The sequence below is a fragment of the Neopelma chrysocephalum genome, unplaced genomic scaffold (assembly GCF_003984885.1).
Source record: "Neopelma chrysocephalum unplaced genomic scaffold, ASM398488v2 Primary Assembly neopelma1_124, whole genome shotgun sequence".
NCBI classification, from domain to species: Eukaryota; Metazoa; Chordata; class Aves; order Passeriformes; family Pipridae; genus Neopelma; species Neopelma chrysocephalum.
The window spans coordinates 3,511,613-3,526,929 of NW_020897786.1; the positions used below are offsets into that span (position 1 = coordinate 3,511,613).

Genomic DNA, 15,317 nt, shown 5'->3' on the forward strand with positions numbered 1-15,317 from the left:
GGTCCGTGTGCCCCCTGCCCCGGGGTCCGTGTGCCCCCTGCCCCGGGTCAGTGCTCTCTTCCCCGGGTCAGTGCTCTCTTCCCCGGGTCCGTGTTCCCAGCGCCCCTGTGAGGGAGGAGACGCCGCTGCCCCGCGGCCGGAGCGGGACGGGCTGAGGGGCTTCTGGGGAAACGAGTGGGTGGAAGGAAAAGATTTCCGAAGAAATCTGGTGGGTTGTGGTTTCTGAGGCAGAGGGGGAGTGGCCGGGTCTCAGTGTTGGGGTGTTTATTTTGAAAAGATGGTGCGTGGCACAAGTCCGTGTCTGGGTTGCGTTGGGAGGAAGGAAGAGGAGGGAGAATTGTTTCCTGAGGGTAGCAGAGGCTCCTTATCTGTACAAGGACTCGGACCTTCGTAGGGCGAGAGGCAAATGTGGGATTGTTTTACATATCTTTCCTCTATTGTCACGCCTAAGAAAAAAAAACAACCGAGGAAACCATTTCCACTCAGTAAAGAAGAAATAAATCCTGCCGAGTATCCGTGATTTTTGATTGCTGTTGAGGCAGATGAGCCCCTCAAGGAACGTTCTTGTGCATTGAGTGTGACTTTTCATGTGAATTTTGTACTTTTTGAGCATAATCCATTAAGTTATTAAACAGTAGCACTTCCTTTTGAATATTGGAAGATATCTCTTACACACTTCTTTACCAGTGGAGATTTGAGCAGTGATAGCACGTGCTGAGATTGTGGAACATGATTGTATCAAGCTCTTCAGCATTCTGTTTTGAGAAGTAGAAATGTGAAAATACAGAATCATCAACATACTGTACCGAAGAATGAGCAGGCTATTTAACTAGAAAACTAATATGATAATAATTTGAACTTATTTGGTGAAGGAAAAGCAGTGCAATCACATGTAAAAGCTACTTTTGTGTAGCCTTAACCAAAGATTTTATTGCTTTCTATAAATCTGCTTTTATAGCCTGAGTATCTGTGTTGTGCAAGTTAAAGCTGCAGACTTGGTGGGAGCTTTGATTTTTGGTAGCTGGGGAGCGTTTTGCTGGGTTGGTTTTTTGAATTAGCATTTAGTGATTTTTATGTGGAAATCTTCAGAAAGATATTTAATGCGTATTTTTTGTTGTGACGATCGTTTTTCAATAGGAGGGCCTTTATTGAGGAATGTGGGATTTGTAATTAGGAGTGTAGTGGGATGTAGTATCTGCCACCTGTGTAATAAATAACTAGTCTGTCACATGGTGCTGTAGCAGGAGCCTTGGGTGTTTTCTGCAGTCATGAAGACACAAATCAAACCCAACACTGATGCAGAAGTGTCAGGAACAGGGGGATTCCTTCTACATATTTTTCTTGGTATGTTTTGGTCTGTGATGTTACTGCTCTGCCCATATTTTATGTATCAGGAGTTTTTTTTGTACTCTAGGAAAGAACCTGCACAGATTGGAGCTCTCCCCGGGGTTTCCCTTATGGGTGAGAAGAGGTGCCAGTTAAGAAAATCAGGTTCATTCCTGTAATTAGCAGAAAAAGCTAATTTTGCTTTGTGTACCTCTTGTGCTATGATGATTGCCCTAAAGTGGCTGAGTGATTGTCTGTAAAAATGCTCTTATAGGTGTTTATGTGATAAGTCAGGAATTGATGAAGATCTTGAGGGATGTTGCAGGACCTACTGGCCTTTCGTGGCCGTGTGATTCACCAAGGCTTTGGCAGCTGGAATTAATTTTCTTCTACCCAACATGGTAGTTCTTTAAAGCCTCTGAAAACATCCTTTGGCTAAATTAGGTAGATGTGGAATTAAGAATTCGAGATGTTAAAAAAAAAAAATCAACCCCAAACCTCCCCCACTCTGATCCAGCCCCTGTTAAAAACAAATGTGATTTTGTCTGTCAAGAAAACATTACACATGGAGCACGAGGAATAAAGTGAAGTCAAATGGATTCTTCACCCTGTAACTCACATGCCTTGTTTTCCTCAATTTGCTGCGTGTTCAAAATTTCCACATCTTGTGATCTGGCCTTTCCCAGTCAGGATTATGGACTCAGAAGAGCAGTAGGAAATTCCAGATTGAACTGATGGTGCTGTTGAGGAATGCATTATTTTTCATAATGCCTCAGTTTTTGGTAGTGATTTCATCATCTGGTTTGCTCAGTCTTCTGTCATTTAATGGGAGCTGAGGGTTGTATGATGTACTCAATCTTTGTTTCTCAGATAACAATTTTGGAAGAAACATATTGCTGCCCTTACAGCAAATAAAGCAAATTGTTCATATTTTAGGACTGTAGATAACCAACGTGCCACTTGTGTGATTGTAGCTTTTCTCTATATTTCCAACAGTGAAAGTACAGTAGAAGAACATAAGTGTGTGTAAAAAGCTTTTCTATTTAAATATCTATAACAAGTACCATTCCTTTAGGTAAAGAAGCTCAGAAAATTGTGTACTTTATGAATTATGGATAGATTATGTTTGAGGATATTTTATGGAAAGACACACAAATCCTGATCCTGCAAATACTTGGTGTAACAGAATGCTGGTAGTGCAGTCAAGTGAACGTTTGGCCGTGTGCACACAGTGAGGCCTCTCATGAAGGGGGGAAAATATATATATATATATATTTCTAAATATTTTTAAAGCAGTGTCTTGTAGACACATCAAGAAACACTGGCCAGTGATGCTGGACTGTGTCTGGACACTCAAGTGTGGGTGACTTCTCTGTGAACAGTGGTGAGCTGGGAGGGGAACAGAAATTTTTTGAAAGAAAAAAAATCTTTTCTGGGTTATTGGCCGAGTGTCAGCATTCCAGGCACTGCAGATTTCAGAGCCCAGATCCTTGGAAGTATTGGACACCAGACTTGCTGAAATGAGAGTCACTTTGGAGCTTTTGCTCTAATTTGTCAGTGCTCTGGAAGGATGTGGGTAGTGATGGGGGGTTGAGCTTGGACAGCATTGCTGTGGGAACTCAGGCAGATTAGAGGGCGGCTCAGCTTGAGGGTGATTTGTTGCCTGAGCTGATGCTTTTTCCTTCAAACTCTGCTGGTTAGTGGTTGCAGTGCTTTAATTAAGAGTTGGGCTGCCCTCCAGACAAAGCCATCTGGCTCCAGATTTGCTGTTTGAGTGTAGCAGGATTAGTAAATCTTGAGAAATGCAAACTTTCTGGTGATTAAAAAAAGCTCAGGGGAGACTTTGCCTGTGTTCAGAGAAGGACTGTGGCAAGAATTCTCATGAGATTCCTCAAAATATCAGGTCTTGTTGAATTTCTTTGGACTCTTCATTAAAGTGTTTAATGTTGGCATACGTGTTCCACCAGCGTGTCCAGGTAGAGGAAGCCAGAGGGTGGTTGTTTTTTTCCAAATAATTCTTCTGTTTGTGTCAGGTGTGCATCAGAAGGTGGCAGTTCTTGCATCATTCTTAGTGGGGGGATATAGGGAATGGTTTTAATTAATTAAATGATAATAATTTTCCATCATTGAAGTTGAAAACTGCATAGTACCATGTGTCTCTTCACTTAAGTGTCTCTTGCTGCTACTGTTGCCTGGAGGTTTGCAGTAGTAATTCCTTTTTTTACACCAGTTTGGGTGGCATTCATGGTGGTTTTTCTTCTCCCAGAAATGCCTCTGTTTAAATGTGGCTGGTGTGGCTCTGCAGTAAGACAACACTTGAGCAATAGTTTAGTTCCAATAAGGATGTTTTGGTGAGATTTGATTGATGTTGCAGCTGGTTAAATGTCCTGGCTCTCGTGGTGGGCAGTAGCCAAATACTCAGAGAAGTCATGAGAAATGGGGAAAGCATGGAGCTGTTCCTTTCTTGGACAGGTAAAGTGAATTAAAAAAAAAGAAAAGTTTGTAAATCCGTTGTGTTTAGGAGTAGGGGAAGAGGGAGACATAAAATGTTCCGTGTGTGTTGGGTTGTTTTAAACTGTCCATTTCAAACAACAGCTTCAAAGATTAATTTTGTTTAAACAAAACCCATTTAAACAGAGATTTTTCAGGATGCTGTTTTAACTGTAAATAACTAAGATGCTTACACAAACTCAGCAAAAAACCGTTCAGAGGGAGTGGAAAACTCTGGAAGAGAAGGAAGGCTGTGCGTGGGAAGGCAGGAAGGCGAGGTAACAAGCAGGTCAGTAGCAATGGGAATTTAAAAGCAGCAACAAGGAGCAGCTCCATTTAAATTAATTCCCGGTTTTCTAAAGATGATTGGGGAGAGAATAACGGGGCAAGTGGTGAGAAAGGGTCATTAAGTTCAAGGAGCCGTGTGGGCAGAAGTTAATTGCAGGTATAACTGAATGGGCTCCTGGGTTGCCTCGTTAGCTGTGTTGTGGTAGCAGGGAACTGCTTGAAAGCTACACCCTGTGTCAGTGGGAGCTCTTGGAGTTCTTGCTGGAGCCTGGTAAAACACGGCTTTAGGAGGCCTGTGTGCAAGTCCATCTGAAGGAAATGTGAGCTCTCAGGTTGACCAGAAGTGAAGGCTGGTTTAGCCACTGGCTAAAAGTGCAAAGGAAATCCTTGTGCTCAGGGAATAGAAGGGGAGATGTTGCTCTTTGCAGGACTGCAGCCTGTGCATTGAAAAAGCTGCTGTGGTCATTGCCACACTGCCAGAGGGGGCTGTGGGATTGATGCTTCCCCATGTCCAGTTCTTTGACATTTAATGAGAAACCTTACAGACAGTTCTAAGCTTTTCTTTTGCCAGGTCCTTTTTTTATGAGGGAAATGTTTTTCTCTGGTTTCCCGTGAGCAGGCAGGCAAGAATATATGAAACTAATTTCCACTTCAGATTAGAAGTGTCTCACTTATGTATCTTTGCTGTCAACTGAGAAGAGTGAACCTGCAGTGTCCTTGTGTATGACTGGTCGATTTACTAATGTTTCCGTGATTTATTTATCTTATGTCTTACCAAGTTTATGATGTACTGAGAGGAGCTGCAGGAATAACTGTTTTCTGTTTAACATCCTTGCACGGTGCTTTGGAGCCATTTGCTGTGTAATGTTGGGGATGTTAAAGCTCATACAGGTACAAAGAGCCAAATGGTAAAACAAAAATGTGTGTCTCTGATTGCTGAACACTGAGATGGCAAATTGCTGAGCCAGAGGGAACACCTGGGGAAGCAGCAGTTCTTGTTTGCTGTGCTGTTTGGGCTTTGTCTTGTAATTAGCTACTGTCAGGGTCAAAATATGATGGCAAATGGCTTCTCAATTTGACCAGACCAGAAGTGTTATATCTGTAATGAAGACAGTTCTGTGCCATTGCTGTGCTTCACTGCATTTCTTTCATAAGGAAATGTGTGGTGTTTGTGGCTTTTCACTCTTTTGTGGCTGTGCCTTGCACAGGTGCCCTCTGTGATAAACAGAGCAGGAAGTTAAATTGTCTTTAAAGAGCAAACTTAGTCATGTGCCCAAGAAAGGAGGGTTTTTCACTGATAATGCCACCAAGCACTTGGGGAAAAGCTAGAAGCAAGGCTGGCTAAAAGACAAGCACTATTTTTGTTACAAACCAAAGGACTTAGAGGGGTGTCTCCTCACAAGTGTTCACCTTTTGCTCCTGAACAGACCGTGTCACTGGGTCAGGTGCTTGTCCCAGACTGGCAGCTGAGGATGTATGTTGGGATAACAATAACCTTTCCATGGGAGCACCTGCAGTGTCTCATGGTCTTATTTGTGTATTTTCATTTGATGTGTTTTGAAAAGACTTTGAGCTGTGATTCGAGGTGTGTTTGAATTCTTGCTCACTTATTACCTGTTCACTTTGATCACTCTGGGCTTGTAGATGAAACATTCGTGTTGGGTTTTTTATTTGAAGTATGATTTTTCTATAGGAGCTGGTTAGCTCGTGGGATCATCAAGAAATACAATATGTAGATTTAGTAATTAAAGTAGGAGGCATTGAAATGCATTATTAGTTAGTTGGTTTCTGCTGGTGAGAAAGCAATTTAAAACAAATGGGAATCTTCTTGAGTGTGTATGGGATCTTTTTTCCTTGCTGTATAGATTGTAGCTATGTGTTCAAACAATGCTTTGTGTGTAAATAGAAGATGCTGCTGCATCTCCTAATGTTTGAGTGTAGAGCTGGAGAAAAAGAATGCATGTGACAGCTTCTAATAGAAAATGGATTTGGCATAAAAATCAGGGAGGGGTGTGTGTGTGTATGCATGAGGTGCCCCTGGTACATTAGTGGTTATTTCTTGCAAATCCTGCTGATTCTGAGTGATGGTCCCTTGCTGCTCTGCTCATTATCCGGGTTGGTTTTCCTGCTGCTCTTGGAATTGCTGTGTTCATGCAGCAGAGAGCAGGCAGTGATCTCACCAGTGCTCTGGCTCTCTGTGTTCAGGCTACAACTCGTCAGGACATGACCTACTGGCTGCAGGAGCTCCAGCAGAAGAGGTGGGAATATTGCAACAACCTGGACGCAGCCAAGAGGGACAGCAGGACCTCCCCCACCCCCAGTGACTTCTCCAAAGGTCTCGTTGCCAAAGACAATCCCGGTATGTTGGAAACTGGAGTAAAACCAGAAGGATGTTCTCTCTTCAGTGTCAGCTCAGCAGTTCAGGGCTGTGCTGAGAACAGCCTTGGAAGGTTTTTTTTCGCACCTTGTTTCTATGTAAACTTCGTATATGATGCTATAATTATTTAACATAAATGTAATTTTATATGTGATTTCGTATCTCTTAAAAAATCTGTTGATTTCTTGAAAAACATATTTTTAGAAATGAAGTAAAATGGAGTAGTCTTATGACTGGGTTTCATTAAGTACAGCTTATATTAGGCAAGTTGTCTTTCAGTGGTTGCAATATCTTAGTGTAGTAAATATCCTGAGATGTAAACTCCAGGTTTTAATGAGAAAAAGTATATTTTGGGTTCTGAATGACCATACTTTGTTCCCTAAAAAGTATGGTGTGGTGGATCTGTCTGATAAAAATGTCTTGCCTTTTAAACTGGAAAACAGTTTGCCCTGATACTACACAAGTGAAATTCAGTCTCTGTATCTGAGATGATACAGATGATAAACATATCATCTGTAATATGTTTAGGCAAGGAAAATGTGATTTCAGTGTCAGTTATAAAAACACATTGGTGTATTATACAAAGCTATTCTGTATTTTTTACTACATTGCACAGGCACTTGTGAATTGTTTTATTTCTGAGCCCTTGCAGAAATGGATTGCTTGCTGGTTTCTGTTCTCCATAAATAAGCCTGAGCAAAATCCCGTTCTGTGCCAAGTTAGGCATTAGTAAAACTCTCTTGGGTCAGACATATTTCATCACCAGATTACATATTTGGTTCATCTCAATTTGCTCATGTTAAGCTGTTGTTTTCCTCAGCCTTCTGCCCTCCCGCAGGTCAGATCCAGGCTGCAGGACTGTCCTCTAACCCAGTTTGCTGCTTTCCCTGTGGCTGTGTGCTCAGCTGGGCTGTGCTGAGCTGGGTGTCCCTGGGGGCTCAGCCCCTTTGAGCCCCTGCAGTGAGTCCCTGCTGAGAGCAGGGCCCAGCTCCTCCCTGGGCAGTGCTGGCCTCCCTGCCATGTGCCCGTGAGCTGGCAGGGAATTGCTGCTTCTCCACCTTGGTTTTTGGCCTGTGTAGTTTCCAGGAGTGGTTTACTGTAGGGACAGGTGAGTGCCAGGATTATCCCGGGAAAATTGTTGGGAATGCCAGGTGGGATGGTTTGAGAGCACCTTTGTGGCCACACACAGCCTGGTTGGCAGCTTGTCACCCTGGTTAGTGCCGGTGCTGGGAAGGGGAGCAGCCTTTTGCTCTCCCAGCCCTTTGCCTTTCTGCCTTCAGCCTCTCACTCTCTGCCTCACAGGCTCCCTTTTTGTGTCCCGTTGTCTGAGCCTGTGCTGAGCTGGGTGAGCTCAACTGTTAGCCAAAAAGGAAGACTTCTTTGTCATTTCTGCCAGATTGATGAGTGGAATATGTTTACTGTGCAATCAGGTGACTGCCAGAGCTGATGGAAAGGAGGGAACAAGGCACAGTGGAAAACGCAGGGAGGCAGAGCAGAGGAGCAGCAGCCCTGCCCTCTTGGCAGTGGATTGTTGGATCAGATCAACTGGAATATGTGACTTGGCCACAAATCCGTTCATTCTTGTTTGTGCTGCTTCCCTCAGAGCTTGGGTACAACATGGAATGAACCTGCTGTCACTGCACAGTGTGCAGGTGCTGCTTCCTCACTCCAGTTTGGCAGCAGATCCAGTAATTTAGTCACTGATCTGGTGTTTTTCTTTCCTCTAAACTGTTGGGGGGGTTCTGGATGAGCAAGCTGAACTTCTTTGTGTGATTTTTTTTTTTAATTATTATTATCTGAATTTGTTTATAATTTAAATTATTATTGTTTTTAAATCCAGTACAAGGAATGTCAAGGTAAAATAGAGGAGCTCAGTAGGCCCATCCCTTTCAGGGACAGCCTGCAGTTAAACTGCATTATGTGTCATTTGGAACTGCATCTTGAGTATCTCATTTTTTAGGACAGATCACAGTGATGGCTTTATCATCAGCTGAAGTGTTTAAGTAAGAATTTGTTCTGGGGGAAATGCAAGTAGCCTGAGTGATTGATGATTGTTTCTTCTCTTTAATCAAGTGCTCCAAAAGTTTCCTGTAGAATTAGGGGATTCTCTAAGGCTCTGTTTTGGTGTTGATGACTAAGATGTGCTTTATACTGGAGCATAGAAATTGGTTTGTTTTGCTGATGCCTTAGTGCAGATGCTCTCACTAATGTTTTAAAAGGGGAAGTGCTCTGTCTTCAGCCCAAAACCAGAACTGCTTACTGGAACCTTGCCTGTTCTGTCCTCTCCTTGGCCTGTCCCCTCCCAGTTTAGAAATCTGGACTAACTGGAACATACATAAAGCCAAGGTGCTGCTTTGTGGGTCAACCTTGAAAGTTTTTAAGAACATTCAGTGCAGTGAAAATTACTTTATTTCGGAATGGGATGTGAGAAAGTTCGTGTTGCAAAAATTAGGCTGTAGGATTTGTCATGGAGCTGCCTTGCTACCATGGAAGCCAAATTATTTATTCCTTATAGGAAATGGAATTATTTTTTTTCTTGAAATTGATTGAATGTTAATGTAGGTTTTATAATTTCAGTTCTTGGTAATGTTATTCCTCACCTCTTAATTTGCACTAATAAAAAATGCAATGCTATGCATTTCTAAGATTGTTGTGTTTTGAGATAAGTTTAAAAACAAGGTTTTTTTGTTTTTTTTATTTTTTTACGTGATGATTGCATTACCAAGCACATGAATTAGTTGTGCTCACCTGCTGTGCAGTCCCTCCTTCTGACCAAACCACTGGCAGGGGATCAAATACAAGGAGCAGCCTCAGGTTCAGCCACAACTGGCAGGTCTGTGAGAGGAAATGCAGGTGTCAGGAACTCAACTCTTGAGCAGTTCCTTGACCTGGGCCATCCCAAAAGGGATTTGGCAGTTTTGGTGAATTGTGCAGGTGGAAGATAAAACCAGCTGTGAGTATGAAGGCAGAATGTCAGTGTTCCAGCCTGGGTTTGGGTATCCATGAGTTTTTGGTCTGTGCGTTTTGTGCTTTGTTTGTGGTTTGAGGGTTTGTTTGTTTGTTTCCTTTTGGGATGGTGTTTGGGTTATTTTTTCGTTTTTTTTTTTCTTTTGGTTGGTTTGGTTTGGGGTTTAATTTTTTTTAGTTTTGGTTTTGTTTTGTTTTTATTAAAAGCTATTGTCTTTGCTCTTTATTAGACAGTGAATATGACCAAAAGCTGGTTTTAGCTAACCTATCTTAGCTGAACTGTGCTCAGCTCAAACAGCCACAGTCCCAAAGAACTTGGAATTCTGCTTGGCTGATAAGGTCCTGAAGCTTTTGTTCCTTACAAATCAAGGCAGTGTAACTTGTACTTCTGTTTGAAACACCACATGATACACTTCTGGGGCAGATATCCCTTTTCAAGGGTTTGAGAGATTTCTGGTATCAGTGATCTTTTATACTTTGTATTCTTTATTACAGAATGTTCTTTCTACTTCTAACCTTTGATAGGGCTATATAAAAGTAACCCTCTGCTGAGTAATTGGAGGGGACAGTTTGCTTAAAGCTGAGCTTGCTGCTTGTGCCAAGTAATGGTGAGAGCAGTGATAAAAGAGGGCATCATGATTTCCTAGGGTTTTATTAAAATCAGGGCCCATCCCAGTGTGTTACTTTGTAATGCTGAACAAGTCTGAGAGTGTTGTCAGAAAATCCTTAATCCTTCAGTACTTTGTGAATTATATCGAGAAGAATCTGAAAATTACCTTTGAGCTTGTTTAACTTGCCTGTTCAGAGGCTTTGTGTAAGGCCACAAACCACTTTGTGCTTCTCTATAATGGTGTTGCTATTCATAGTATATTCCATATTCCCAATTTTTCATTCCCTCTGCCTGCTGGAGGGAGATAGCAAGTTATCCAGGATGATGGAATCACTGAGGCAACACAGACGCTGCAGGCTCTGCAGTCTGTGTTTGACAGTGGGGTGTGTTGGAGACCCAGCTGGCTCTGTTGGATCAGCCTGAATCCTCTGGAATTCCACAGCTGTGGATCAGGGCTTGTGCCAGCCCTTGGCTGGTTCCTGTGGGGCCATTTGGGGCAGTGAGAGCAGCTGAGGAGGAGCTGCATCAGCTTTACCAGGGCTGGTAAATCGACGCTGATCCAGGAGGCCCTGGGTGTGTCTGCAGTGCCTGTGCCAGTGCTCTTGGCTCTGGGAATGCCCAGGCTGGATTGGCTCAGAGCTGGCTCAAGGCCATAAAGCTCCTTGACTTGCAGCACTGTCAGTTGTAGGGTGAAGAACTGGGGTAAAGCGCAGCCTGAAAGATGTCAGTGTTTTTGTGGCACTGTTCCTGACTCATCAGAGCTAAGCCTGAGGTTGTTTTACAAGGGGGTTTTGCAGGTTAATGTAGTGAATCCCCCTTAATTTTTATGGCTTTATAGCTGCTTAACCTGGATGAATCAATATTGACTCACTGAGATTGTAAATCACTGATGAAATAATGCCTCCTGAGCATCACACAAGTCCTGTTATCAAAAGTAGGTGGCTCTGGTGAGAGCTCACTGAGGAAAACAGTTTGCTGTTTTTAAGGTTCATTTAAACAGAATGCTTTATCAAGTTATGTTGCAATTTAAAATAAAACCTGACCTACCTTGCTAGCAGGCTTAGCAGTATATGATTTTACATAGCCACTGTTCTTTTACTTACTGAAGGTTTTGCCTATTTTTCTTTTTCTCTTTTTTTTTCTTTTAATACAGATTTGAGTATCCTAAGTCAAAATGCTTCAGCAGAGAGAGCTAGAAATATTCTAGCTGTGGAGACTTCTCCTACAGACCTGGTGGGGGAACAAGCAGCTTCCCAGCCTGCACCAGTCCAAGCAAGTGCCATCAACTTCTCACTTAAACAATGGAGCACTGAACTCAAGTAAGTTGGGAACGTGGGAGAAGGAGTTATCAGGAGCTTGGTAGTTGCTGGCTGAGACTGTTCCCTACTGAAAATGTGTGTGTGGTGGGTGGAGCTGCTTAGAAGGACAGGGGTGGTGGGGTGGATCAGTACAGTGGGATCTCTTCAAGTAAACTCTTTATTTTACCTCCTGTTTGAAGGGTGTGAGTGAGAACATCGTTGTGTGGCATCACTGATACCTGAAAGGGAGACTGGAGTCTTGGAAAGCACTTCTGGGGATGGCTTTGCCCTCTGAACCCAAGCAGGGAGCTGGGAGTTGTATCCTCAGCTCCTGCTGCTTTTCCCTGGAGCTGCCAGGTGCAGCATTGCAGCAGGAGTAGTGTTCAGTGCACAGGAACTGTTTTTATTGATCAAAATCAAAGCAGGATAAATCATTACTCTTAAAATAAATGAAAGCACAGATTTGAAGTCGATGTAATTTGAATTCCTGAGCAAAACCGTGGCAGACCCTTTCTGAACAACATCAAACCCACATATATTATCCCCTTACTCATAAAGACATAACTCTTCAGTAATAATTGCTTTAAGGAAAGCAGTTCTGCTGGCTTTCAGCCCTCCTGTTACAGTTTCTTTCTAACTGATGTCACACTTTGCTTTTCCCACACGTATTTTCCACTTGTACTTGCAGGCTGTTGCTGTGCTGGAGCAGAGCAGGTCACAGAGCAGAGCTGTAGCTCTGGTTAACTCGACCACATCCCTCCTGAGCTGTAAAATGCTGCTCATTTTCAGCAGCAGTGCTGAGTTAAACAGATGCCTTTTAAAACTTTCTTGTTTAGCACAGAGATCTGAGAGGTTACAAAGTGGTGTTGGTTTTGGCTCTTTTTCTGGCTTCTTTTCTGTTGTTGGTTTTGGCTCTTTTTTTGGCTCTTTTTCTCTGCTGTGTAGACTGTAATTGAAGTTCGAGAAATGATGGCTTATGGCTGGATTGAGAAAGATGTCAATCCTTTTACTACATGTCGTGTTTTAACTGATAATATTGTGTGGTTGCTTGGGTTTGTGTGGCCACTTTGCTTTGGTAGAACTTAAACTTGATCATCATAGAAGGAAAAGTACACGGAACAATTTCTGTTTGGTGAATTCCTGTATACTTGAAATGAGGGTTTTTTGCTTTTTAAATTTTTTCCTTGATTTTTGGTGTGTTACTAGGGGTTTTTTGTGTTGTTGTTTTTTTTCCTGAGTTGCAGATGCTGTGCTTTGGGGAAGTCCAGCAGTGCCAGGGTGCTGCCTGGTTGGTGTGTCAGTGTTTCTGAGCAGAAAGGCAACGGTGGAGCTGTGGGTGGAGGGAAATCCTTCTGGTGGCAGTGGCCCAGCAGGTCCTGTAGCACAGCATTCAGGAGTTGGCCTCCTCTGCATAGCTCTGATCCTCATGGCTTGAAGTCCTTGCAGGTCTTGGGAACGAACACGTGGTTCTCTTCCAACTCAGAATATTCTGTGACTCTCTGTAAGAATTTGTGATTCTATGTAAGAAAATTTCCCACTGCAGCTCTTTGAGGCTGGGGCCACCAGCCAGCAGGTCATGAGCACTTAAACTCCTGTATCCAGTAAGATAAATTTGTTTTGAGACTTGAGTCTGTAGCAGTTTTCACGAGAAAGATTATTTCTTTTTCAGTTTAGGTTTGGTCAGGGACCAGTGAATTTTCCTTCTAAAGGCTGTCCTCAGCTGCTCCAGAGAGAGGGGAGGGCAAGTATAATCCTAATTTTGATTGATTTTGCATAAATAGTGATCATTTTTACATGCTTCTCCTGAAGTGAATGATGCCCAATCCGTAATCCAAACTCTTCAGTAATGGCACAGGGGTCCTCCAGCCTTTCCTATTGCACAGCCTTGCTTTGTGCTCAGACCAGTCTGAACAGAATTCCTGTGGGAAAAGTACGTTTAGTCTTGTATTTTAACGTGTGTGGCCTCATTTGTCACTTTTTGATTGACAAGTGGTGTTCTTTCCCTGGGTGAAGAGCATTCTGTGTGTGTCACAAGGAGGGGCACTTAATGGTATTGGACCTTTCTGCAGAACCAGGACTAGATGGTTGATATTTTCACAGCAGTGAAAGCTAATTGTTAACCTTGGAAAATTAAAATTAAAATTACACAGTAGTGTATAAAAGCTGTAACTGTAAACGCTGGTGGCAAAAAAAGCCCCACTAAAATGTTAGAAATTATTTTAGTAAACATCTCTAAGCAGCAGGACTGTCATGGGTGATGGTCTTCCTCCCTTCTCCAGCAATTCTACACCATTTAGGGCAGCAGTGCAGCCTGGTGGCCTTGGGAATATGTGTGCACTATCCAAAGTCTTATGGATTGGGATGGGACTAGTTATAGCTCCAATGGATGGATCCCAGCGTTTCTAGGACTGTGTTGCTGGGAGCATGTCTTTGTCTTATTTTTGGTAGTTTGTATTAAGACATGTAGATGTTTTAAAGCCTTATCCTTCCTCCTGAGCACGTTTAGGGTGTGTCTGACAGAGAAGCTGTTGCTGTAATAGCTGTGTTTGCATCCCAGGCAGCAGTGGGGAAGGAATAATGGGGAAAAAATGAAGAATATGTCTTGAAGTTAAGCTGTGTGTATATTTGCAGTAACTGAAGTTGAACCATGCTTTTCTGCTTCTCAGAATGTATTTTCAAGTACTAGTTGACATATACAGACATTTGGGCCTGAGTTTTTGTAATCTTCATGCCCTCAGCTACTTATATCTCTTATTTATGCAGAATATAGACTTGGAAACATACTGAATTATAGTAACCTCAAGTTATATAATCATAAAATATGACTTAAACCCCAAACATTTAAAAATAGAGCATCATTAGATCATATGATCAACTGTTGGGTAGTTTGATTGTACTGGTCGTAGTGTGCTTAGGAAAATAAATATTGTTTTCAAATTTAACTATCTGATCTTTTAATCTCATTTTAATCTAATAGAAAGCAATGAAGCAGTGCCACTTCAGTGCCCTGAACAAACCTATGCAGAAGCTTTACAAAGCAGAGCATCAGCTATGATTTTTCATGGGCTTAAAAGCAGTTTTTTAAGCAGCTTTTCCAGAGGTCACTTGACTTCTTGTTCTTTGTGGGTTTTTCAAGCTTTGGAAGGTGGTGTTCAGACAGGCTTTAAATCCTGGAGTTGACCAAGTGCAGAGCAGGGGGCTGTGGAGGTGCCTGGTAAGAGTCAGCCCCTGTTCCCAGAACAGGTGGAGAGGTGCCAGGTGACACTTGTTGATTTTGAGTGCCCTGGGAAATGTGTCAGTCACTGCCCAATTTGATCTGTTTAATTTCCCTGGAAGGTCTGAAAAACAAAATGAGGCTTCTTGCCCCCGAAAGAAATTGTGATTCTTTCTGGGAGAAAATTAAAGTGTAGCATAAATTGATCTTTGGCGAGTTTGTAAATTGATTGCTGGAATGGTTTTATTAATTACCTTCAGAGTTATTTTTAAGTTGTACTTAAATATTTCTCGATTCATCAGATTATAAAAATCTTGCACTGCATAATGATTAGCTTAGAGTTCATGTTGATCAGGTGTTAAATCTCATGTGAAGCTGAAAGACTGGCTTGGATTGTCACATCATCTTGAGAGTGCAATATGGGTTACCTTCTGCTTGAGATTTGAAAAGGAAGAAGAGAGAATGTGGCTCAATGAGTGAGAGCATCTTTGTGGGCTTGCACAGACTGCAGAGAAAATGCTGAGATAGCAAATACATTTCCAATTTAATACCTGAGATATTAAACTGATTCCTGTGGATTGATGTAGAATCTCCTTGTCTGGCTGAACAAAGGCTTTACGATACTGAGCCGTGCTAATACTCATGGTCATAAGAGTGGACATTTCTGATTGCATGGTGGTTGTGGAGGAAGCTGGGTAAGGTAACCTCATCCTGCTGGGAGATGTATTGTTCTTCCGTGGAATTATC

General features: G+C 42.4%; 1 protein-coding gene across 1 annotated transcript in view; it reads left to right on the forward strand.

Annotated features, from left to right (window-relative positions):
• TBC1D2B (TBC1 domain family member 2B) overlaps positions 1-15,317 on the forward strand; it is a 32,360-nt gene that overhangs the window by 638 nt on the left and 16,405 nt on the right. Inside the window, exons 2-3 of the mRNA XM_027698149.1 lie at positions 6,310-6,463; positions 11,212-11,377. Coding sequence (XP_027553950.1) covers positions 6,310-6,463; positions 11,212-11,377 — 320 coding nt within the window. The remainder of the gene's footprint in view (positions 1-6,309; positions 6,464-11,211; positions 11,378-15,317) is intronic.